This window comes from Anabrus simplex, chromosome 1 (assembly GCF_040414725.1).
Source record: "Anabrus simplex isolate iqAnaSimp1 chromosome 1, ASM4041472v1, whole genome shotgun sequence".
Lineage (NCBI taxonomy): Eukaryota > Metazoa > Arthropoda > Insecta > Orthoptera > Tettigoniidae > Anabrus > Anabrus simplex.
In genome coordinates, this window is record NC_090265.1 from 246,440,127 (window position 1) to 246,466,850 (window position 26,724).

Sequence of the window (26,724 nt, forward strand, 5' to 3'; positions counted from 1 at the left end):
ATTTGTTGAATATGTTCCTGCCATATTTTTGCCATGTCTTCTTTCCCCAGAACTGGTTTTCCATCTGAGCTCTTAATATTCATACACCTACTTTTCCTTTCTCCAAAGATTTGCAGCATCTACCTTTCCTACAACAATACAACCTTCAAAAGCCTTGCATTTCTCTTTCAGCCATTCCTTCTTATCTGACCTACACTTTTTATCTACCGTACTTCATTCTTGAATCACCTGTATTCTTTTCTGCCCTCCTCATTTTTTGCATTCTTGTATTTTCATCATTCATCGATTAGGTCTAGTATCTTGTGAGGTATCCACTGATTCTTACTTTGTCTTACCTTTCTTCTTAATTTGTCTTCAGCAGCCCTACTGATCTCATTCTTCAAGGCTGTCCACTCTATATCTATTGTGTTTTCTTTCAGCTTTTTCATTTAGTCCTTGTGCAACATGTTCCCTGAAATAATCCTTCATACGTTCGAAATGTCGATGTTCATGTATCCTGCAGTTCACATGTCGACGCGCAATTTGCTGCGTTCTTCATCGACCCACGAGCCGAGTGATCCACCGTTCAGGGTTTTTTTTTTTTTCATTTTTCGATCGTTCTCTCCACGGTGAGTGGAGGAAAAGCAATCATTTTCATGGGTTTCTCGTCAAAGAGCTCATTTAAAACCTTCCCGCCGGGCCGAAGCCGCGACGGGTACCCTCCACTGAGCGAGGAGGTAGGTACCCAATGCCGAACGTCTTTCAACTTATCTAGATCCCATCTTCTTGCAGTCCTTCTTTTCTTCAATTTCTGCAACTTCAGATGACATTTCGTGACCACCAAGTGGTGGTCCGAGTCCATGTCTGCTCCTGGGAACGTCTTGCAATCCAACACCTGGTTGCCTAATTATAATGAATTATATATGATAACTTCCTGCATCTCCTGGTCTCTTCCACATAATGGTATACTCTGTTGAATGGACATGATAGACTTCAAAGATAATAGATAATAGATCCAACGATCAGATTCGCAATGTCCGAAACACAAAAGAATTAAGTTGAATACAGGTAGTAAAAGGCAAGGAAGACATGACAAAAACAGAAAGAGGAAAGAAACCTGACAGCTCATTATAAGTAATTGAAAGGAACAAACAAATGACAAGTGAAAAACAGAAAGACAGGAACTTGAAGCCATATTAACCCTCTCCTGGCCACATTTATAGGCATGTTGTCCCCAGAAATAAAAGTATTTTTTCTTAGGCTGCCAGTTAAAAGTTCAGGCATTTATAGAAAATCATATTATACAAGAACCAACAAACATATAAAGATAATTGTTCTACTAAATGAAAGCCCAAAATATCTAGTTATTACATTAGAGTTCATTGTTAAGTTAACCAGACCTTGTAGCTAGAACCCATGGCTTCATTCCCCATTTGGTATGTTTGGATTTTATGTACTATTTCATTCTTAGCCTGCCCTTGAAAGGGATCATGGCTTCATCAATACACAGTTCCTTTTCTGACTGCATAAATCTCTCTGAAAACTCACACAAGATCCAGTACCAGTCTGATCTTGTACAGGTAATCTTTATTTTCCTGTGCTTGTTCCTTTTTGGATACCAAATGTAGATACTTTGTAAGTGCTTTGGAATTTAACTAATACTAAAGAAATTATTTGTTTGGCTGCATGACAACTTTTTGTCTTGTGGGCTATACAGACACTTGGAAAAATGATGGTTAGGTCCCTTCTCAGCACATCATATCAATTGTTCAAACTTCCCAGAGAACAAAGAATGTTACAAAATCCTACAAAAATTTAGTCTTGATAAGATTTGAATTTAAATTCAACCCTATTGTTCTGCAATATTTCATTCTATTACTTAGGTTAGTACATGTCCTTATCAGTTCTAATAATATTAATGTAATCCACACATGCAGTGCCCATGTTGAATATTTGAAAAAAAAAAATAGATTTGTCTAGCAAGCAAGCCAATTCAGAACTTGTAAGTACTTGGCAACTGAGACAAGACCTACACCTGAGAGAATATGAAAGATAATGCTCCTTTCTTAATAAGGCCAAGGAATTTCTCCTGTTCAAGGAGTATATGGTGAATAAAAGATGGGTGACATAGTTTGAGGGATTATCTAGCTGTGAATTACCAGATTCATCCAAAATCATTGCTTACATAATTATATCCGGTCTGTGTGCTACCAAGAAAATTTCAAAATGAAAATCACTGTTGCCACTGCCACAGTGAGTTAGAAATCCTTTCACACACCTTGGATGCCTGCAAGCATGGTGAAGCTCTTTGAAAGGTCCACTATTACCACATTCAAAGCATGATTACTGATGCCTTATGGGAACAACAATACGAAGTATACAAGAAAGTAGGTGAACTTAATGCTCAATGGATCCTCTAAGCAGACAGATATGCTTGGCATTCCAACAGGCTTGTCTCATTAATTTATAGTTGACGCTACCATTAGAATAGAGGTATCTGATACCAAACCAGTGGATATTCATTCAAAATGTGTGACACCTAAGAATCCACAACTTCATACTATAAAAAAAAGAGAATGGGCTAACATCTGTAGAAGTAGTTGGACTAATGGTTGGAGCTAGATACACAATAAAAGCCAGCTTTGCACAGTTCTATAAGCTGTTTAAATTGGATAACATAAACATACTGGCCTTGGTGATTGAAAAGGGTTCAATTGCTATTCTGAGAAACCTGCTGTATGATAGTTATGAGTGACATGCTGAAGAGCTGACCTGCTGCTCTCTGACCATAAAAATTATAAAGACATGTATTTTGGAATACTTTGTCTACTGGGTAGCCTCTAGTTGAAGGAACCTGAATGCATTTGTTGTTGAAATAAAAACAGAAATTTTAATATAGGTTGTGACTCCTTACCTATCTCTTATGAATCTCCTCAAACCTTCCTTGAAAGTCTTCCCAGACAAAGTACAGTACAGCATCTTGAACAACCACTGTGCTAGAAATAATACCATTTAATGTTTAGTGACTCAGAAGTAGTACTAGTATTTTAGGAAGCATATTATTTAATATCAAAGGTATTCAATTAATAATTTATTTCCAACATATTAGACTTCATTATTGTGACAAATATTAACATTAATGAAAAAACCTTTGAATGCTAATGAGTCATATAAATATTTCTCATAATACAGAGTGAGCATAAATTCTGGATTTAGTATTTATTACACTAGCATTTCTGTTCTGAAAGCCCTGGAAACAGTACTAAACAATACTCGTATTAATAAAAATTGCAGGTATGAAAACTACACCATTTTTTTACTCCAGTTTATGATGATAATTTATCAATTGAGATTAAACAAGTTGCTCTCTCTCTAATGAAATTCAAAAATGTCTTCCATAGGCTGCTTGGTTCAACAGCACTTTTAGGCTCAGCCACTACCATTGAAGTCAATCAACAATTACCTAAATTGAACGATCTCTTAGAGAAACTCAATTATCAACCCCCTCCCCTACCAATTAACAAGTCATACTCTACCAATCTTTCCCCATTGTCTAAAATTAAAATAATAAATATGAACCACTTGTATAATATTATAGCAATGAGTACTAACAACTATCAAAAAAAGATGGCCTCTAGATGAATATCAGAAGATTTGCACTGGTGAATCACAGTCAAAGATGGGAAGGTAAGATCAGGAATATAGTCTAAATCAGGGCCTCTCAGGGTGCATGCGCCTGGTGCATGCACTGTGCATAGTGCTAAAGACAACTTCGCTTGGTTGACCAGAGTGCAGACCCCCACTCCTCGATGTGGAGCAATAGCGCTCTCTCTTTCCCCATGCCTGTCTCGCTTGCTCCCCCCTGTCTCCCTCTTCCTCACTTGCTCCGTAGCACTCCAAATCTGAGCTGAGCTTAGCCGAGTAGCCCAGAGATGAAGCGTTGGTCCGAGCCAAGCCGAGCCGAGCGGGACCGATGCACAGTGCACGAAGCTCTTGCGCCTCGATTTGCACGCGTGAGATTTTGGGCGTTTGAGAGGCCCTGGTCTAAATTACATTTTAGTCACCAGTCCTGCGGTCTAGGGGTAGCAAGCCTGCCTCTTCCTCGCAGACCCTGAATGTGACTCTCAGCCACGTCAGGGATTCAAACCCAGATTTGAGGGCTAGTTCGAGATTCACTCAGTGCATGTGAGAACAATCAAGAAGTTATCTGATGGTAAGATAGTGGCCCAGGAAAGCCTAGAACAACAGCTGAGAGGATTAGACACTCACTGCACATTGCCTCACAGTGTACAGGCATTCCGGCTGAGCAGCGGTTGCTTGGTGGGCCAAGGTCCATCAAAACTTTTAAAAATAAATTTTAGTCAGAGCCTACAAAACAAGTTTCAATAGCAATAGCCAGGGCCACTAGTAGTATATATGTTCTTCAGGGCAAGTGTTCAATAAGATATACTCTTCCCCCTACTGTTCTCAAACCTGTAATTTATATTCCCACCAGAATTGCAAGCACAGAAGACGATATCTGCTTTTAATTCACAAAATTACTGGCATTAGAAAATGTTACATATGAAAACAAAGAAAAGAAACAAGATGACAAAATCTTATTGATTTCTTATTTCTTATTCACATTAAAATAGAGCCTTCTGTGCTTTGAGCATAGCTTAAAACAGAGGAAGTGTATGCTCTTCTCCTGTCACCCAAAAGCTGACTGAAGAAAATGGTGGTCCTTCGACAAGCAGCAGCACAGTTACCTGAGCCAGCAGCAGATGAGACTTGTCATTAGTGTGCATTACATTTGTGTCATGTTATAATTTATATTGCTCTCCATTGTCGCTGTTAAGAGGTTAAGGACCGGGTGAGTTGGCCATGCAGTTAGGGGTGCACTGATGTGAGCTTGCATCTGGGAGATAGTGGGATCAAGCCCCACTGTCAGCAGCCCTGAAGATGGTTTTCCGTGGTTTCTCATTTTCACACCAGGCAAATGCTGGGGCTGTACCTCAATTAAGACCACGGCCGCTTTCTCCCCACTCCTGGGCCTTTCCGATCCCATTGTCGCCATAAGACCTACCTGTGTCGGTGCGACGTAAAACAATCTTTTTTTTAAAAAAAAAAGAGCTTTAGGCAGTTTTACATTATTGGTGTATTCATTAGTGAATAGTGTGAGTTGTGTTATGTCTTAAAAACAGTAGTAGAATCATTGTGTTTGAAGACAGTGGTTTCAGCATGGGAGGTACCGCCGCAATGTGTCCACGTGTTTTGTCTACCCGGCTGTAGGTCTGGATATGACCAATTGTTTTCAGGTAGGCATTTCTTCAGACCCCCTAAAGAGAGTAGTGCTTTCCTGAAATGGGAGAAAGCTGTCCAACAGAGTCTGCCGAAGGGTGAAGTAACCAACGTTAATGAAGAGTGGAAAGCTTTCCAAAACACCTTTGTGGAAGAAGCCAGAAAAACCTATGTGGAGTTACAAGTTCCATCAAAAGAAAAAAAGGAGACACCATGGTGGAATGATAGAGTGAAAACAGTGGTGAAAGAAAGGAAACCAAATAAAGAAGCACTGGATAAGGAAAAACAAAAACAGGGACAAGAATGCAATGAACAAGAAATACAAAGACTCCAAGGAACTTGCTGTAAAGAACATTTTAAGGGAAGAAAAAGAGAATAAATGGAATAAGTTTGCAGACAAACTGGAAGAGGACAGTAAAGGAAATATGAAATTGCTATACAGAGTAGTGAAAAAATAAGCAAAGGTATTAAGAGACCATAACAGCAATAGAACGTGATGATGGAACTCTGGCACAAGAAGAGGGAGAAATTAAACAGGAACTCAAGATCTATTTTGAAAAGTTGCCGAATGGAGATACAGTAAACATAACAATGGATAGAGGAGAGCCAAGTCGAGGAACCACAACTGAACCACCAATTACATGGCTTGAGGTTGAAAATGCGCTCAAGAGCATGAAGAAAAGAAAGGCAGTGGGCATAGACGAACTAAGTGCAGATATGCTGAAAATAGCGGGAATTCCAGGGATCCAATGGCTCTACAGATTTCTCAACAAGATTCGGGAGGAGGAAACCAACAAAAATGTACTAATTATTGTGGTATTACGCTACTGTCTCATGTCCTGAAAATATTGGAACAAATAATAGAGACATTTGAAATTAAAACTGGACTACGGCAGGGAGATGGGCTCTCACCACTATTATTTAACTGTGCTCTAGAAATGGTAATGAGGGAATGGTTTAGAAAATGTCCCCCCAAAATAAAGATTGGCCGAAAAATCAAAACAAATTGCCTGGGTTTTGCTGACGATTTAGCATTACTAGCAGTGGACATAAAAGAAGCAAAAACCCAGATATCAGAACTTCAAAACATTGCAAATAAAATTGTCCTCAAAATATCATTTGAAAAAACAGAAATTATGCCCCAAAAACCAACACAGGTAAAAGAAGTCACCATAAATGGTAATAAAATCAAAATAGTAACTCAGTTTAAATATCTTGGAGAAGTAATAACACATAACTTAAATGAAAAAATCTCAATCCAAGTAAGAACAAATAGATTAGCTAAAGCACAAAAAGTAACATGGGATATCTACAAAAAGAAATGTCTATCAATAAATACAAAAATAAAACACTACAACACAGTTATAAAACCGGAAGCTACATATGCAGCAGAAACACTCTTTTACCTGAATAAACAATCAAAGACTGACAGACTTCAGAAAATTGAAAGGAGGATTGGAAGAACCTGTATCAACAAAAAATATCAGAAAGATGGACAGTGGCGGTTAATACCTAACAAAGTCGTGTACAAAGAGCTAGAACCCATTACAGATACTATGCGTAAGAGGAGACTGGGATTCTTTGGACATATCATGAGGATGCAGGACTCGAGACTTCTGAAACAACTAGTACAACACAATCTCGTCTCAAAAAATACCACAACAGGATGTAAATGGATCAGAGAAGTAAGAGAGGATCTGAAGGAAATAGGCCTTACAACAGAAGACACCAAAAATAAGATAAAATTGAATACAAAACTCAAGAATACAAACCTCCGCTTTACCCTTACACAAAACAAACCAACAACACGCACATTTTCAACTGAGGAAAGGGCACGAAGATCGGAGCGTCTGAAGAAGTACTGGGAGGACCGCAAAGCCCAAACAATCCCTTCAAAGAGACCTGAACGACGGACTGACTAAAGTGATCCTATGTGGTCATAAAAGAAGAAGAAGAAGAAGAAGAGACCAAATCAGAGATATTGTTGAACCAATTTTGGAAGAAGAGCAGTATAGTTTCAGACCAGGAAGGTCAACTGCAGACCTTATATTTGCAATTAGGATGCTAATAGAAAAATACTAGGAGAAGAACAAGCCTTTATTTCTAATATTTTTGGACAGTGAGAAAGCCTATGACAGTGTACCAAGGAAAAGAATTTGGCAATGTATGAAAGAACTTTAAGTGCGAGACAGCCTCATAGACAAAGTGAAAATGTTGTATAGTGGGAATAGAAATTGTATTCAAGTCGGATGTGGTTTGTCGGACTGGTTTGAAACAAAGAGAGGAGTGCAGCAGGGCAGCACATTGTCACCACTTCTATTTATTATTGTGATGGATGTAGTAATGAAATCTATTAAAAGGAAAGAACATGGAGATATCAAAGCCTTCACATTTGCAGATGATGTTGCGATATGGAGTGACTCAGAAGAGGAATTGGGAGAGAGAATGCAAAGCTGGAATGAGGAGTTTAAGAAATATGGTTTAAACATCAGTAAGACCAAGACGGTGGTGATGAAAGTGTATGGGGAAGGAGAAGAACCAATAGTCAAGTTAAATGAAGCCCAACTGAACAGCATTCCAGTTTTCAAATACTTGGGTAGCATTCTATCAAATGACAACCTAGCAAAACATGAGGTGTACAATCGAATCAATAAGGCAACACAATTTTACCACCAGGTGAGACACTTGCTGTGGGATGAGCAAATACCTATGCAAACAAAAATGACATTGTACAAGTCCTATTATACACCAATTCTTACATACAGTCTTGAAACCACAACACTGACCAATAGAGATAATTCCAAACTCCAGGCAGCTGAAATGAAATTCCTACGCCCTGTGATCCAGAAAACCAGGAAAGACAAGATTATGAATGAGAAAATCAGAGAAGAAGTAGGAATAGATGATTTTCTACTCAGTAAGATTCAGATATCAAGACTGAAGTGGTTTAGTCACATGAAAAGGATGCCAGTTAACAGAACTGCAAGGAAGGAACTTGACAGAAAAGTAGGAGGAAGACAATCCGTGGGAAGGTCACGAAAGAAATAGATTTAGTTAAGAACGATGTACTGCTGAGAGGTCATGATTGGAACAAGTTGGTGGAGGAGGAATAGTACAAGGACAGGATGAGATGAAGGAGGCTCATATACCACACCTGGGAAACTGGAGATGGTTTAGGATGACGATGATGATGATTATCTTCATAGCATTGACTGGATGAGTAAAATTTCATTACATTGCATTCAGGTGTTAAGAGAGATGAAAAATAAACATTTAGTGTGGGAAAGAAAGACAGATAAGTGTATCTTCAGCTCCACTTACTTTTCATAACTCTGATGGACTCCTTCATTGATGCTACCATTGCATAGGGACGTCTGCGGCTATATTCGTAGTATAGACCATGGTCATTGGTAATCGTACTGCTCCACTAGAAATAAAATAACATTTTTTAATGTAGCCAACAGAAGAGCAAATGGGTCAAAGTGAAATTGTTCTTGCACTCCAAAGTTGAATCCTATCATGACAAAGACTTTTGAAGTGGACTAAATACCCCTTCCCAGCTACAACATTTATGAATGAAGATGGTTAACTACATCATAATTTTAGAATCCTGAAAACAGAGGTTGTGTCTTGGTGTGTTTGGGGTTAATAATATTCGTGTAAGGGGAGATAACGAGAAAGATATAGGGGATTATAAAGTATTCGTAACAGGTGTTAAAAAGAGAGGGGCAGAGTGTGGGGTCAGACTGTGCATTAGGAATACTATTGCATGCAACATAGTTTCTGTTAGGCATATAGGTGAGCGTATGATGTGGGTAGATTTAGCAGTAGGAGTAATTAGGTCGAGAATATTCTCGGTCTATTCACCATGTGAGGGTGTAGATGAGGATGAATTTGACAAGTTTTATGGGCAATTTCAAAGAAAGAAATGAAAATAGTACTGAAGGATTTGACAAGGTGATGGATAAATGTGAGGAAGATATGGAAGCTAATAGGAATGGGAAGCATTTACTGGATTCTTGTGCTAGTATTCGATTAGCAGTTACGAATATATTCTTTAAGCATAAGGCTATTCACTGCTACACATGGATGAGTCGGTGCATCAGATCCATAATAGACTATAACACAAGAGACTTTGAATTCAGGAAATCTGTTAGGAATGTGCAGGTATTCTGGTAATTTTTGATGATAGAGGTCACTATCTGATCTGCAGAAAAATAAGGGTAGAAAATCTCCAGAACAAGGAAATGGATATGATTAGTGAAAAGTTCCATAGAATAGACAGCAAGGGTGTGTGTGTGTGTGTGTGTGTGTGTGTGTGTGTGTGTGTGTGTGTGTGTGTGTGTGTGTGTGTGTGAGAGAGAGAGAGAGAGAGAACAACAGCTACTGGTACATTCCATGAAAATTAGAGTACTGATTTAATGAAATACTACTTAAATGTTTTTTTTCATTCAGTAACATGCTACATAATTATGATGCTCAGTTATCTTGGGTGGATGATATTTAAATAGGGTATTTCCCTCTGTAAGAGGTTGCTTTATTTTATGTATATCTTACACTTTTTCAGTAGGGGCTGCCTGGCCGAGGTGGTGAAAGCATGCTCGGTTTATCCAGAAGTCTGTGGTTTCAATTCCCCTTTCAGGAAGAAGAAAAAATTTAAGGAACAAGATTTCCACTTCCAGAGGTGCACATGGTCCTGAGGTTTACGCAGCCTGAACCAAAAATGAGTACCGTGTTAATTCCTGGAGCAAAGGTGGCCGGGTGTAAAGCTGACCACTCTACCCGACCAAGTGCCAAAGTTACGGATAGTGGAAGCCTTTACCTTGCAACCCTCCAAGGGCATTCGTGGCCTGTACAGAGATGAGTTTGCTTTTACACTTTCTCAGTACATCTAAAACAAGACAGAACAATAATACTGGAAACTATTTATCTCCAATATGTGAAAACAAAAGGGAGGAAATTATGTGAGTTTGGTATATAATAATTAATGCCTTACAAACCCAAACACAAGCCATATAAATGTTGGAATTTACAAATGCAGGCTGATTTAAATATTTCAAGTAATGATAAACATATGGCATCAGGTACCATGTGCAGACTTTTTATCTGATGGCATTCAGACTGCCTGAATGTAAATTTTGACATTTTGTTTTACTCTACCAGTGGTGAAGAAACAAATCTCTTTGGCTGAGTTTTAATTAATTTTATCTAATAAAGACCGGTTGTAGCACTGTCCTTGCTTCTATGTCAGTAATTTCAAGTAATTATTCGGGGTGGGGAGGGATGATTAACATGAATAAGGGCATGTGGAATGATGAATAACTAATAACATTCCTGTGTATTAACAATATTCACAATCAAACAGTAAAACAGAATTATAAATAGAACTTGTTTCTCAATCTTATGTACAGAGTTTTCAGTAATACAACATGGAGTGCCAAACGGACTCTTTTTTACCCTTCAAAAATACGACAATCTTTCCCAGGTTTGAACCTGCAATCTTGGAATCCGGAGACCAACATAGTACTTCAGATATACAGAGTGAGGTAATATTTGAAGTGACAGTCGAAGACAGTCTCGTGGAGGATATTTAATGTTGACTTCTATTTAAACCTACCTGTATTAATGCTTGTCTGAGTAAAATAGGAACTGAGTACAGGGATGTTTCTCCTTTTTTACTTTTTATTCAAGAGTTTACCAAATGGTACTGTCCTTGCTTCTATGTCAATAACTTCAAGTAATTGTTTGGGGGGAGGGGGGGGAGGATTAGAATGAACGAGGGCATGTGGAATGATGAATAACTAATTACATTCCTATATATTAACAATATTCACAACCAAACAGTAAAACAGAACAATAAATAGAACTTAGTTCTCAAGTACATTTTCTGAATGAATCTTATGTACGGAGTTTTCAATAATATTCACAAAAAGAGAAAAGAATAGAACTTTATTAATAAATACATATTTTGATGGAATGTCTTATGTATCAAAATTAACCACAAGTAAACAGGAAAAGTAGAACTTGCTTCACAAATACATTTTCTGAATAAATATCCTATTGCTGTGCATTATTCATTTCATGCTCCATGGCTAAATGGTTAGTGTGCTGGCCTTTGGTCACAGGGGTCCCGGGTTCGATTCCCGGCAGTGCTGGGAATTTTAACCATAATTGGTTAATTCCCCTGGCATGGGGACTGAGTGTATGTGTTGTCTCCATCATCATTTCATCTTCATCATGACGCGCAGGTCAGCTATGGGCGGCAAATCAAAAGACCTGCACCTGGCGAGCCAAAGTCCTCGGACATATCCCAGCACTAAAAGCCATACGCCATTTCATTTTCATTCATTTCATGATATGAAATGTGATAAGCTCTACCACCAGATGTACTGGCTTAACAATCTCTGTTATGAAATATAGTTCTCTGAAGGAATGTCTGCTTCCTAATCTCATTTCTTGATATAAAATCATCTGTCAACTCTTCCAGATCTAACGCATTAGCAGCCTCCTTGTGTACACGCCAAACTCCACATTTCAGTGTAAAGGGACTTAACATCTAGGATGAGAATTTTTTGGGGGGTAAAATGACACTCTGCCCCCTAAGATTGTTTTGGAGGGGTGGCAGAAAAGACCTAGCACCCCCTCCCCCCAAAGCCCTGCTGCCCTATGTACACTATCAAAACTGACAAAGTGAGAAATTACATTTTATAGTACAGGTGCTTTCTATTTGTCAACCCTCAATATTGTAATAAGAATTCATTTCAACTTACATCATAAGCAATAGAAATGTTCTGAAGTCGCCGAGAAGTGAGGAAATTGATGAGGGCCTTGTTGATATGAATTTCATTCCATCTGGGATATGGAGTTGTCAGGTGACCCAACCACTGGTAACCAATCTCAGTTGTGAGTGATACTTGCATTGACTCTCCAACCAGATCATCTTCCCTGAAAACAGAATATTAAATGTTAGCAGACTGGCCAAATAGAGCAGAACAGAACTCAGACTTGCATGTTCCAAAAAGTCAAATGTTTCTCAAGACTCATTTACTTTTGAAAACAATTCTAATAGAGAGAGATAGGACTGTAGAAGAAACACATAAACATATATATTCTAGAGTCAGTGATTCTCTTAGGGTACAGTACAACAACAGTAATATAAATTAATATGTGATGCTTTAGGCGACACAACAAGAGTTTGAAAGAGAGGAAGTATATCCCATATTCTCGTCTTTAATCACCTGTATTCATTTTTAAATTCTCTCTTCCCTTTTTCTATGTATATTTGCCTTTCTACTCATCCTACACTTCCCACATTATAACTGAAGTTCTGTCAGGATGACTGTTGTGGTGCCTGATTTGAAACTGGTGCGCTGTGCGAGGAATATTCCACTTTGTGACAGCGAGTTTCGGCCGGTGAGCAGACAGCAGTGCCGACATCACTGCTCAATGAGTATATAAGGAGAAGAGCCAGCAGGAGAAGGCAGATTGCCATCCAGCGGTTTACTTCTCCAAATTTCAGACACATAGGAGCACTCCCTATTAAGAATGTGTCATAAACAGATCGACTGAAGTTAACCAAGAGGTCTCACCTCAGGACGTGCCCATCGTCTACATGGAATAGAATTCTCTTTTCAAAGACTTTGTCTTAACAAGCAGGCTGTTGCTCTCATATGTCTAGAATCAATGTTGACAGCAGCATTCTCACAGAATGGTATACTTCAGAACTTAGATTACTTACTTAGATTACAAAACTCTTGTTCTTTAGTTTGTGTCCTGGAAACTCAGAATCTTATAAATAGTATAAATAGGCATAATTAAATGGCTTTGTCTGACAAACTCTTGATAAAGAAATGTGTATTGGCAATATAGATTCTGTACATAGTGTAGATATTATCCAACGGAAGTATTCTGAGAAATCATCTTATGTTCAACCTGTGAAGTTGAAGAAATTTAAGTTGTATCTATTGTGCAGTTGGTGTGTTTATTGGATAAAGAATGTTTGTTTTGTACCATTGATATTTTATACACAACACAAAACTGGTGACAAGGAAACGTACAAAGTTTGTTGCAGTTAGCCCAGTTCACCGGCACTAGCAACTTAAGACAGTTCTTCTGACATTCATGATGAACAATCACATTAATCTGTTAGGGCAGGTCCTGGAGACATTCCTCCTGCATCATGTCGAATACTGACCAATTCAGAGTTAAACAACGACAACAACAACAATGACAACAACGACAACAACGACGACAACGATGACAACAACGACAACAGCGACAACAACAACATACTCACTTCCTTTGTAGCTGTAATGGTTCTCCAGGAAATCATGCTTTGAATATGCATTACATTCCAGACTAACCACTGGCCAAGTGTTATTCTTATCCCAGGTGGACTGACCACTAATACATTGTACAAAGAGGCATTTGAAAACTACACGAAGTTGTTTACTAAACTCATATCACTACCTGTAATTTAAAAATGTTAGCTTACACGTTATTGTTGAGTAGAAATAGAATTTAGTGACATTGCCAATTACCAGTAGCGGCAATTGGGAATTAAAAGTGCAGGGGCAAAAAAATATACAGACAGCAAACAGTACCCGGGTTTGTGGGATATAGCAGAGGTGGGTGGGTGGGGGGGGGGAGGGATATATACACATCAAAACTTTTAAAAAAGGTCACAAAATGGTAAGCTTTTCATGCCCTTTCAGCAAATTTTGACAGAGAGGTAAAGATTGACAATTTACCAAAATGTGGCAATAATAGTTTTTTGAGATTTTGATTCAATATTATACAATAAATACAATAAAAATCTGTAAATAACCTCAGCCTTTGTGAGTGGGGTTAACTTCCAATAAGTAACCAGGGGAACCTGACTCCTACAGAGCATGTCCCCAGGTAGCGGATAGGGTGTCCCTACAGTACGTAGGACTGGTTGAAATACCCAATACAATCCGTGGACCAACAGGTAGCCCAATTCCTGGGGGCTTTAAAATACTGGGACACCCTCTCTCTAGGGGTCATATGGAGGGTCCTTGCCCTGGGTTATGGGTGAAGACCTCAACGGCATCTCTGGCAGAGAAGATGGACTTCGGTACGGTGGAGATGATGGAATGTGCAAACCTGGAGTGTCTGTACTCCAGAGGAGCGGCTACAAAAGGCGTCTGACTCCATGTTAGGGGCGGCCTAATTTGAACCTGGCAGAAGGTAATAAAATGCCTTTGGGAGTTGCGAACCATCATACAAACAGTCTAAAAAATGAGTGTGAGTGAATCGAGGCCTCAGAAAATGCTAGGCGTTACCCTGAAGTGACGTGCAGTTCCCAGTGCTGTGGGGGGACTGTGAGAAGTGGGCTACCAGACATCACAAGAATCAGCATCATCAATGTCATGACTTTGAATGGCAAGGTAGAAGAACTGATGGAGTATATAGAGAAGAAAGGGAATGGGAATGATGGGAATGAGTGAGACAAAATGGAAGGTAAAATGTCAAAAAGAATTGAAGAAAGGCTATAGATTATATTGGAGTGGAGGAAAGATGGCAATAAATGGTGTTGGTGTTATATTAAGAGAAGACCTAGCACAATATGTGGACAAAATTGACCAGATCAGTGACAGGACAATTAAAGTTGGACTTGAGAGTGGAATCAAGGATTTTATACAGGTTTATGCACCCCAATCGGGGAATGCAGATGAATGTTTAGAAGAGTTTCTAGAAGAACTTGAAAGTTGTACTGAAGACAAAGAGGTTATAATAATGGGCGACATGAATGCACATGTTGGAACAGACAGATAGGAAAAAGAAGAGATAATTGGCCCCTATAGTTATGGAGGGATGGAGGTTAAAAGAGAAAAAAATAAGGGAAAAGTTTCAAGAGGATTTGAAGAAAGAACAGTGTGGAAGAGGACTGGACATGTTTCAGAAATGGTTTTGTAAAGTATGCAGTAAACACCTGTGGAAGACTATCAGAGAGGGAAAAGAGACTCCTTGGTGGAACAGCAGGCTAATGGAAGCACTTAAAGAGAAACAAATGGCTTGGAGGAAGTGGATAGACAGCAATAGTACAGATAATTGGCAGAAATATAAAGAAGCCAAAAAGGTATGTAAGAAAATAGTACAAGAAGAGAAACAGAAGAGCTGGGAAAGTTTCTAAGAAACTTTACAGGAGGATATAAAGGGAAGTAAAATGGTTTTGTATGGTTTGGTGAAGAATAGTTTACAAAATAGGGAAGATACAAAATTTTTAAAAACTGAAACAGGGCAGATATTGACACAAAGAGATGACATACTAAAAAGTTTTGGAAGAATACTTCTCAGAATTGCTAAATATTAAATACAGTGAAATAGTAGGTGAGAAGAAGCAAGGAGAAACAATGGGGAAAGAATAAGAAGAAAAGGAGATATCAATGTCAGAAACAGAAGACCGGGCGAGTTGGCCGTGTAGTTAGGGGCGTGCGGCTGTGAGCTTGCATCCGGGAGATAAGGACTAACTACAGAGGGTTCACCCTTATTGCCCATATAGCTACGATATTTGAGAGAATATTGGAAGGAAAACTGAGAAGGAAGGTAGAAGGAGAAATGGAAGAAGAACAGTATGGTTTCAGGAAAGACAGATCAACGTTTTACCTGATATTTACATTAACACATATGATGGAGAAAAGATGGGAGTTTGGAAAAGACATAGTTATGAGATTTATTGACATTGAGAAAGCTTATGACAGTGTGCCCAGACAGTTGGTATGGGACACATTAAGGAAAAAAACAATTTAACAGAGTGGAAGTAAAAATAATAAAAGCTATGTACAAAAATTGTGTTAGTTGTATGAAGACTAGTATAGGAAAAACAAAATGGTTTAAAGTTGAAACTGGTCTCCATCAGGGAAGTGTACTATCCCCCATACTATTCATCATAGTCATGGGGTGAGGATGAAACGAAAGTGCAGAAACAAGTAGACGTATGGACTCAAGAGAGAGAAAAATTTGGGATGAAAGTAAGCACAGAGAAAAGTAAAACAATAGTGATGAGTAGGGGAAGGAAGGAAGGAAGGAAGGAAGGAAGGAAGGAAGGAAGGAAGGAAGGAAGGAAGGGGAAGATACAAATGAATGGTAAAATTCTGGAAGTGGTTAAAAGTTTCAAGTACATGGGAAGTGTGATCATATGAAATGGAAAGATAACCAAGGAAATTGGGAAAAAGAATACAACAAGCAAACAGCTTCTACCAGAGTGTAAGGAATATTTTCTGGAACCAAGATGTCCCGAATAAATTTAAGAATTATATTCAACCTATTATGAACCCATACTAACCTATGCAGCTGGATCGTGGACTACAACAAAATGAGGGGAGAGTAGAATACAAGCAGTGGAGATAAAATTCCTAAGAGGTATTGAGGGCAAGACCAGAAAAGATAGAATTAGAAATGAAGAGATAAGGAAAAGGACAGGAATCTTAAAACTTCAAGACAGGATAGAAACAACAAAGCTAAAGTGGTATGGGCATATGATGAGAATGGGAGAAGAGAGAGTGCCAAAAATAGCTTTTTCAGAGAAGTTAACAGGAAAGAGACCACGAGGAAGACCCCAAAAGAGGTGGACAGATTCAGTGTGGGAGTGCATAGAGAAGAGGGGAGGGAAACCAAAAGATGTACTTAAAAAAGGAGAAGAGTGGTGGTGAGACAGCAAGCGATGGAGGTCCTTGATTCACAATCCGACCCGGGAAGCTGGAAATGGGAAATGAAGATGATGATGATGATGATGATTATACAATAAAACTTTCACCAAAGGAACAATATTACATATTTATTACAATTAAAAAGAAATATGGCATGATTATACAATTAAAATCATTTAGTATTTGACTATACACTAAAAAACTAACAGATACTAAAGAAACTGCCAGACTGACGAATGCACACGGAAAGGTGGTGAATCATACCTTGGCAAAAAATATAGCCCTGGTACCCTTCCTCACAGCACAGGCAAAGTCTCCACTATTTGCTGTGGTGCTACACAAATCGGTTAGCCAGGACGAAGGATATTTTTTGCTTATTTCCGCTAATAATTTTGGTAATGGTTAAGGAAAAAAGAAAAGAATTACCTGATAAGACAACAGGGCTTATTAAATGGCTTTTTTAAATAATTCCTATAATTCCAAGTTTCAGCCGGTTAAATCGTAATATTTTCTCCAGAGGGGGACTCCCCACCTTGCCCCCATAATCGCCACTACTGCCAATTACAGTACCCAGCATGATTTTGCGGCAAAGCATCTGATACGTGATTTTAACTAAATAAGGTCTCCTGATTTCAGAAATGTCATTGGTTCTATTGTATCACATCTAGTTTTGGTGTTATTTGCCTTTTACTGTCTGAAAATATGTCACTGCGGCACAGTGCTGCTTTGTAATAACAGCGAATCGGCTGTTGTTAAAGTGGCCGTGGTTTGCTTTGGTATTGTTGCGTACGTTTGTCAATCCAAACCTCCTTCACCGACTATGTCCGCTCCATTGAATTAGTCAGATAAGAGAGTCTATTTTTAGCTCGTGGCAGCGGCAGTGCAGTGAAGCCAGTCAGTTGCGTCGTGAGTGTGGCAGAAGTCTGACCTTTTTATACTGTGTTGTGTTGCGAAAATGGCAAGTGTGTCAGGAATTAGAAGAAGATGTGTGAATAAGCCAGACTCATTATGTTAAGTGTGTGGGTGTTAAATTATGGAGGGACAGAGTAGGCCAATAACTGCACCAGTGAAACGTTTATATTATGCATATTTTAAGGTAAAATTAGGAGACTTGGACAAGTCTTGGGCTCCCCACGTAATTTGTAAAACGTGCCTTGAAAACCTACGACACTGGAGCATTGGGAAACATAAGGCCCTTCCATTTGGGATAGGAATGGTTTGGCGTGAGCCCCAGGACCATACCAGGGACTGTTACTTTTGCCTGTGTAAAGTAGCGGGATTCAATAAGAGAAACAAGGACAGTATTGTGTACCCGAATTTAAAGTCGGCGATAAGACCTGTTCCTCATGGACCAGAAATTCCAATACCTTCTCTTCCTACCAGTTTACCTGACCCTGACGGTTCCTCAGATTCTGATAACGAGTAAGTTGATATGGATTTTTCACCTGCCGCAGATGCAGTAGGTCCACAATTGTTTAAACAGTCGGAGTTGAGTGATCTGATAAGAGACCTTGGTCTCACGAAGGAATAAAGTGAACTGCTAGGGTCACGATTGAAAGAAAAAAACCTTCTTGAGCCTGGCACTACCTTTTCTTGGTATAGACATAGAGATAAGGAGTTCAAGAAGTATTTCAAGAAGGAAGATGATCTGACCTACTGCTGTGACATTCCAGGATTGATAGAACAGCTAGGGAGGGATTACAATCTGGAAGAATGGAAATTGATTGTGGATTCCTCTAAGAGGAGCTTAAAGGCTGCACTACTTCATAACGGAAACATTCCTGTGGCACATTCCGTTTCACTAAAAGAAAATTATATCACATTGCAAATTGTTTTAGGTAAAATCTAATATCATGAGCACTGGTGGGATGTGTGTAGTGACTTGAAGGTGTGTGGTATTCTATTAGGGCAACAAGCAGGCCACACTAAATTCCCTTGTTATTTATGTGAATGGGACAGCAGAGCTAGAGAAAAATACTGGTCTACACCTTCCTGGCCCAAGAGACAAGTTTTGACACCTGGTGTGAAAAATGTTACAATTGCTGCCGTAGTTGACTCCACAAAAAAATATTTTGCCACCACTACACATCAAACTGGGAATCATGAAGCAGTTCGTTAAGGCCTTGGACAAAAGTAGCCCCTGTTTCAAGTACATTGCAAGCAAATTTCCACATTTATCTGATGCAAAAGTCAAGGAAGGCATTTTTAATGGACCACAAATTAGAAAGCTTCTGAAAGACAGAAACTTTGAACAGGCGATGAATGCCGTGGAACTTGCTGCATGGAATTCAATAAGAGATGTCATAATGAAGTTCCTAGGAAATGTAAAGGATGAGCAATATGAAACAATAGTGAAAATGATGTTGGATGGTATGAGAGAGGTTGGGTGTAGAATGAGTCTGAAACTGCACTTCCTTCATTCTCATCTCAATCACTTTCCAGAAAATACTGTGGCTTTTAGTGAAGAGATGGGAGAGAGGTTCCACCAGGACATCAAGGAGGCAGAAAGAAGATACCAGGGGAGGTGGGATGAACCAATGATGGCCGACTACTGTTGGTGTTTGAAAAGAGAAGACAAACTTGATGTAGTCAGACGCTGGGCAGCCAAGCGTTCATTCCAAGGGGACATCTAGGACTGTTAAAGTTTATTTTATGCACATTTATGAATTCATAAAGATACTGAATAAAAGTTACATTGTTTTCTTGTAAATCACGTTTAATTTTCAACATATATTGCTTTCATTGCCTCAGAATTGTTTGTTTATGTGTTTTTGTGTAAATAAGTATTATGTTACAATAAATGCAAAATATTTCATTGTAATTTTATACTCATTAATAATTCATTATGTATAATAATTCAAGACAATATTCAACTATTTCAATATATATGTAATAATACAAAAATTATAAATATTTCCAAAATTATCAATATTTTTCAGTACTTTTTAGCCTATATGCAATATTCATGTCTATCTCTTATTTTGATACACCTATTGCGAGAAAACATGACGTGATATTTAGAAACGGATAACGGATTCGTGTTCAGTGACCCAAAAATACTTAAGATCATCTGTCACACCTCTTGCCGCAAAAAAAAAAAGTTTGTGTTATCATTAATAATGGGTATGCACTGCTAGTTTATATATAAGCAGCAAGATACCCATGCTTCGTTACGGTATTATACTGAAATTTATAACTGAATGCTTAATGTTTTATATATAATACACCAAAATTCGCAATCTGACTCGTTTTCTGAGAGAATCTGCCAAAATTTGTGATCTGACTCGTTTTCTGAGAGATTACCCCAAAGTTCCTCCTAATTTTCAATCTTTCTTTCCAGCAATTGATTTCATACTTTCCGGGCTAGCTTCAGGTATTCTGGCCAGTCAGTTGGGTCCCTAAATCTTTGCCATCTTTTCCTATAAGCAATTTTTAATATGGATCAAATCCTTGAGGAGATCTGGCGTGGTGTTGTCTTGGGTGCCTTGGCGGTACTCAACCCGCAGGCAGACTGCATGTGTAGTCATTACCCGGCCAGGACACATTTCCAGCGCAATCCACACATTTTGACGATGGTCCAGAACATGATTCTTCTTCTTCTTCTTAGGGTGGGTTGTATTAGTTGAATTTAGGTTATCATCATCATCATCATCATCATCATCATCATCATCATCATCATCGATGTTCTGGACCCCGCAGCAAGATGCAAGACCACTACTTGGCAGTAAATTACATCTGCTGCCATTGTCACTGCTGACAATGTGACCAGCACCATTGTCGCGCATAGGCAAGTGCGTGGGATTTCTGTCGATACGAGTTATTGTAATTCTGTGCATTATTGACCTTATTAAAGAGGTGAACAACTGCACGGTTAATAAAATTCCTATAGTTTATTTCAAATGTGTTTAAATTTTTATTTACACCTACTGACAGAGCAAATGCAACACCAAGAAGGAGTGGTCAGAACTTTATGCCAATTGCAGGGTAGACTGACGTCACTGAGGTATGCTCATGATGTGAAATGCGCCGCTGTGCTGCGCACGTAGCGAACGATAAATGGGACACGGCGTTGGCGAATGGCCCACTTCGTACCGTGATTTCTCAGCCGACAGTCATTGTAGAACGTGTTGTCGTGTGCCACAGGACACGTGTATAGCTAAGAATGCCAGGCCGCCATCAACGGAGGCATTTCCAGCAGACAGACGACTTTACGAGGGGTATGGTGATCGGGCTGAGAAGGGCAGGTTGGTCGCTTCGTCAAATCGCAGCCGATACCCATAGGGATGTATCCACGGTGCAGCGCCTGTGGCGAAGATGGTTGGCGCAGGGACATGTGGCACGTGCGAGGGGTCCAGGCGCAGCCCGAGTGACGTCAGCACGCGAGGATCGGCGCATCCGCCGCCAAGCGGTGGCAGCCCCGCACGCCACGTCAACCGCCATTCTTCAGCATGTGCAAGACACCCTGGCTGTTCCAGTATCGACCAGAACAATTTCCTGTCGATTGGTTGAAGGAGGCCTGCACTCCCGGCGTCCGCTCAGAAGACTACCATTGACTGCACAGCATAGACGTGCATGCCTGGCATGGTGCCGGGCTAGAGCGACTTAGATGAGGGAATGGCGGAACGTCGTGTTCTCCGATGAGTCACGCTTCTGTTCTGTCAGTGATAGTCACCACAGACGAGTGTGGCGTCGGCGTGGAGAAAGGTCAAATCCGGCAGTAACTATGGAGCGCCCTACCGCTAGACAACGCGGCATCATGGTTTGGGGCGCTATTGCGTATGATTCCACGTCACCTCTAGTGCGTATTCAAGGCACGTTAAATGCCCACCGCTACGTGCAGCATGTGCTGCGGCCGGTGGCACTCCCGTACCTTCAGGGGCTGCCCAATGCTCTGTTTCAGCAGGATAATGCCCGCCCACACACTGCTCGCATCTCCCAACAGGCTCTACGAGGTGTACAGATGCTTCCGTGGCCAGCGTACTCTCCGGATCTCTCACCAATCGAACACGTGTGGGATCTCATTGGACGCCGTTTGCAAACTCTGCCCCAGCCTCGTACGGACGACCAACTGTGGCAAATGGTTGACAGAGAATGGAGAACCATCCCTCAGGACACCATCCGCACTCTTATTGAATCTGTACCTCGACGTGTTTCTGCGTGCATCGCCGCTCGCAGTGGTCCTACATCCTACTGAGTCGATGCCGTGCGCATTGTGTAATCTGCATATCGGTTTGAAATAAACATCAATTATTCGTCCGTGCCGTCTCTGTCTTTTCCCCAACTTTCATCCCTTTCGAACCACTCCTTCTTGGTGTTGCATTTGCTCTGTCAGTCAGTGTACATGCCAGGAGAAACTACTGTAATCTAACTTTAAGTTCACCAAAAGAAAAGATGGCTCTGGAAAATGAACCCAGGAAAGATTAAAAATGATCAGTTTATGATCAGAATCAAGTAAATTATGAACAGTAAAATTAATTGATCTCAACTCCTTTTTCACCCCACCACCGTTAAGTTGATCCCCCTCCCCTTCAAAAAAGAAGGCGTGTTTCTTTATGTTTAAAAGGATATCCCAAATACCAATGTTCTTCTCTGTTACCTTCAGTTTTGAGATATAAGTATCCCCATAAAAAGAATTCACTTTTTTTCACACTCCTCCCCTTAAGTGAATTTTCTGGAAAAGTATACTTGTTTCTTTATAAGTAAAGGATCTTCTAAATACCAATTATCATAACTGTAACATCTTCAATTTTTGAGGTATGTGTCCTCATAAAAGGAATTCAACTCCTTTTCACCCTTGCCCTCAAAGATGATTTACCCCCAAAATGGATTTTTCTTTTTTAAAGGAGATCCAAATATCAATTTTCAACTCTGTAACAATTTTAGTTTTTATTAGATCTAAGTATCATCATACAATTAATTCATTAATTTTCAATTTTTTCACCCCACTTCATTAGATTTTCCAAAATCAAAGGAATACGTGTTTCTTTACTTTTAAAGCAGATTCCAAATACCAATTTTCATGTCGGCAACATCTTTTATTTTTGAGATAATAGTATCTTCATACAAAAAATTCAACTAATTTTTCAATTCTCCACCCGCTCCTTTAAGTGGATTTCCAAAAACAAATCACCTGTGTTGCTTTACTTTTGTAGGAGATTCCAAATACCAGTTTTTACACCTATAACATTTTACATTTCTGAGATACACTGTAGATATAGTCTTTCTAAAAATTCACCCCATTTGTCACTCCTGTTTAACCCCCATTAATTGGATATTCCAAAAACAAAAAAATATGTGTTTCTTTATTTTTAAAGGAGATTCCAAATACCAATTTTCAAGTCTGTAACATCTTCAGATTTTGAGATATCAGTATCCTAATAAAAATAATTCAACCCCATTTTCAGTAATTTTTACCCCCACCCAAGTGATTTTACCAAAAACAAAAAATGCATATTTCTTTATTTTTAATAGAGATTGATAATATGATTTTTCACTTCTGTAACATGTTAAGTTTTTGAGATATACTGTAGACATGCTCATTTTAAAATTTTTTAGTTCCCCTTAAGTGGATTTTCCAAAAACAAATCACCTGTGTTTCTTTACTTTTATAGGAGATTCCAAATACCAATTTTTTCACCTATAACATTTTACGTTCCTGAGATACACTGTAGATATAGTCTTTCTAAAAATTTACCCCATTTGTCACTCCTGTTTAACACCCGTTAATTGGATATTCCAAAAACAAAAAAATATGTGTTCCTTTATTTTTAAAGGAGATTCTAAATACCAATTTTCAGGTGTGTAATATCTTCATTTTCTGAGATATAAGTATCCTCATTAAAGGCATTCAACCCCTTTTTACCCATTCTCACACCTCTAGTGGAATTTTCCAAAAATAAAAAAAATACGCATTTCTTTATTTTTAAAGGAGATTCTAAATACCAATTTCTACAACTGTATACAATCATTTTAAAAATTCATCCCCGTAGTGACAGAATATCCAAAAGCCCTCCCTTAGGGAGCACCTACATTGTAATATAAATGTGTCCTCAAAATTTCATTTCTTTATGTCCAGTAGTTTTGGCTCGGCGATGATGAATGAGTCAGTCAGTCCGTCAGTCAGGACATGTTCTTTTATATATATATTGTTCCAGGAAGGCATAGGCCCTGGCACATATGAGTTATAAAATCTTTATTAATGAGCGAACGACGAAGTTATGACGTACGAACAGTTGTGTGAGAGAATGTTCTCCTCCCTACTGCACTGCGTGAGGAGGACAGCATGAGTGGGGCAAGGTCGAGTGACGTCAGCACTGCCTGTAGCTCACCTCCCTGCAGAAATGTCTCAAAACTATTTTTTAAGCTTCTCAGCGACTGGACCAATAAATATGAGGCTAACACCAAATTGTAGCTCACATTTTAAAAGTACAACCCTGCAAATTTGAGATTAATCCGTCCAGTGGTTTCAAAGATATGACAAGTTGAAGTTTGGGAAGTATTATCACCCCTCCGTCACCTGATTGAGAGAGCTGCTCCCAGCCAGCTATAAATAGGTCGACGAACCAAGGGTATAGTCAGTGTATCTTAAACTGTACGATCATGACAAGATGTCAGTATGCTCCGTCGTGCTTCGCAAGACACGTAAAGGTTACACTCTAGAACTTTGAAATTGTGCGAGGACGTCGCAAATAAAGTTTCGACCGCGTCGCGGTGTGTGAAATGTTATAAAAAAAAATTCCGACTAAATCATCATTGTATAAGATTTACGAGTGTCTTAACTAAGTGAATGTATGACATAGACAGTGCATTGAAGAATAATTGGGAATTCAAGTGTTTAATTTACCAGTTGAAGGTATTGTGGACTTTTGTCAATCTCTCATAGTTTTGAACTTTGTCATTGACAGTGACAGCATACTAGGACACTGCGTGTGATAAACTGAACTTCCAATTTATGACAATTTAATTAATTCTGAGACGCATTTCTCGTATACTAGTACGATTGTGAACTGTGTAAAATACTATTCCACTAAATATTCAACCAATAACAGGACTAAATGTGATTATTTTTCACGTATTTTCTCGAACCTTCGATTATTACCTTGAGAAACTAACTGAATGTTAAGGACATTTTATGGCAATATTAGGTCATACGAACTCGTATCATGCAAATTCAGTCATAAAATTTCTTAATCTATGAACATTATTATTCCAGAGACTGTTGTAGGAGTGATATTAATGGCATTTTCTCGAGTGTTTCATAGACTGTGATGATTATTCTATGATTGAAATTAAGACATGATCAGTAAATATTATGAAATGTGACAGTGTTCAATCCTTATTCTATAAACTGTGAGTGAAAGACCGTGTTTTCCATTTTGAAAATGACTGTAGGTCACTACTGCATTAACTTGACTTATAGATCATACTGTAGCATAGACTGCAATATTCTAAGTCACGTATTTAACATCGTAAAACAAAAGTGAGAAGACAGACTGTGCATTAAGACTTGTGTCAGTGTAAAATACCAATCTTAATGATAATTAAGAGTTCTACAGCCCATTATATTGTGTCATTTGAACTTTCCGTGTTTCAACATTCCTCTTTAAAAGAACATTGGAAATCTTGGCGAAGTGTCGTGATATTACACTGCGTAGAATGTCATTTCCAGCGTGGGATTAAACGTAGTTTCTTCAATCATGGTATCCAGCGAGGGAATGATCGTGATTTCGATGAGGGATAATAACGTGGTGTCTTCATTGAATGGACGTGTCACGCTGCTGGTGATGAGTTCGAGTCTTGGCTGCACGCTGCAAACAGTTCCAGTCACCAAGCCGCAGGACAGTACTTCATCAATCTTTATAAGCAGATCACAGGTGATATAAGTGTTTTTCATACATTTTTTGAGTGAGTAATTCCACTTACACACTAACTGACTTTTAACAAAGCACTCAAACCATTGATAGTGCTACCTTCGTCAAAAGAAAAGTGCTTTGTGTGAATTCTAATCTTAGTATTCCTAATAATTCAAGAAGACTTCTTGTCTTGTTTTTGAACTGTAGATTTCTCTTTAAAATCTTTTAGAAATTGAAGTCATTTCACTTAGATGAACTTTAGGGTTTGCCATAAAGCAAGTGAACTATTTTCTTTTCTTATAAAATCGATTTAGATGAACTGTAGGAATATACAGCAAGTGAGTGAAAACTTTTATTTGAACTATCAGATTATTAATGGAAGTGTGTGTTAATATTATGTTAAAAATCTTAGAAAAACTGTAGGTTTGCATCACAAGTGATGGACTTGATTTTTATGCAATTTGGTTAAATGAAGTTCTATGTGCAAAGTATTATTTTGGAATTTAAATCTATATAAGAGATTCTAGATGAACTATATGGTGTTTATGATCTCAGAAAATTGGTATTCATTTTGGACACTTTTAACATCAAGTGGATATCTCAGAATATAACAGCACTGATATTTCATTTTTGCATTTTGAAAAGATTGACTGAAAATTTAATTTTGACAATTCAACTGCAGGGTGATTTACATGAAAATATCAATGAATATTGTCAAAAAGATTTTACCATCTATTATTCACCCTGCGAAAATATCTTTCTCTGTACCTGCTCCAATAAGTAACCGCACACTACCTGAGATCCTTCCCATGCTCTGGCCCCATAATCTTTTTCCGGTACAATATAAACAGTATAGATACAGAGGCTGAATCATAAGTCATGGCAACTATTTTTTTCTCGCGAGGAGACAACACAGAAAATCTAAGATATGCATTTGGAGA

General features: G+C 38.8%; 1 protein-coding gene and 1 pseudogene across 1 annotated transcript in view; both read right to left on the reverse strand.

Moving 5' to 3' along the window:
- LOC136886353 (aminopeptidase N) overlaps positions 1-26,724 on the reverse strand; it is a 305,995-nt gene that overhangs the window by 141,465 nt on the left and 137,806 nt on the right. The window contains exons 8-10 of the mRNA XM_067159096.2: positions 12,030-12,204; positions 8,581-8,686; positions 2,894-2,975 (exon numbers count right to left, since the gene is read on the reverse strand). Of these exons, the coding sequence (XP_067015197.2) occupies positions 2,894-2,975; positions 8,581-8,686; positions 12,030-12,204 (363 nt within the window). The remainder of the gene's footprint in view (positions 1-2,893; positions 2,976-8,580; positions 8,687-12,029; positions 12,205-26,724) is intronic.
- On the reverse strand, positions 447-573 carry LOC137497108 (5.8S ribosomal RNA; annotated as a pseudogene).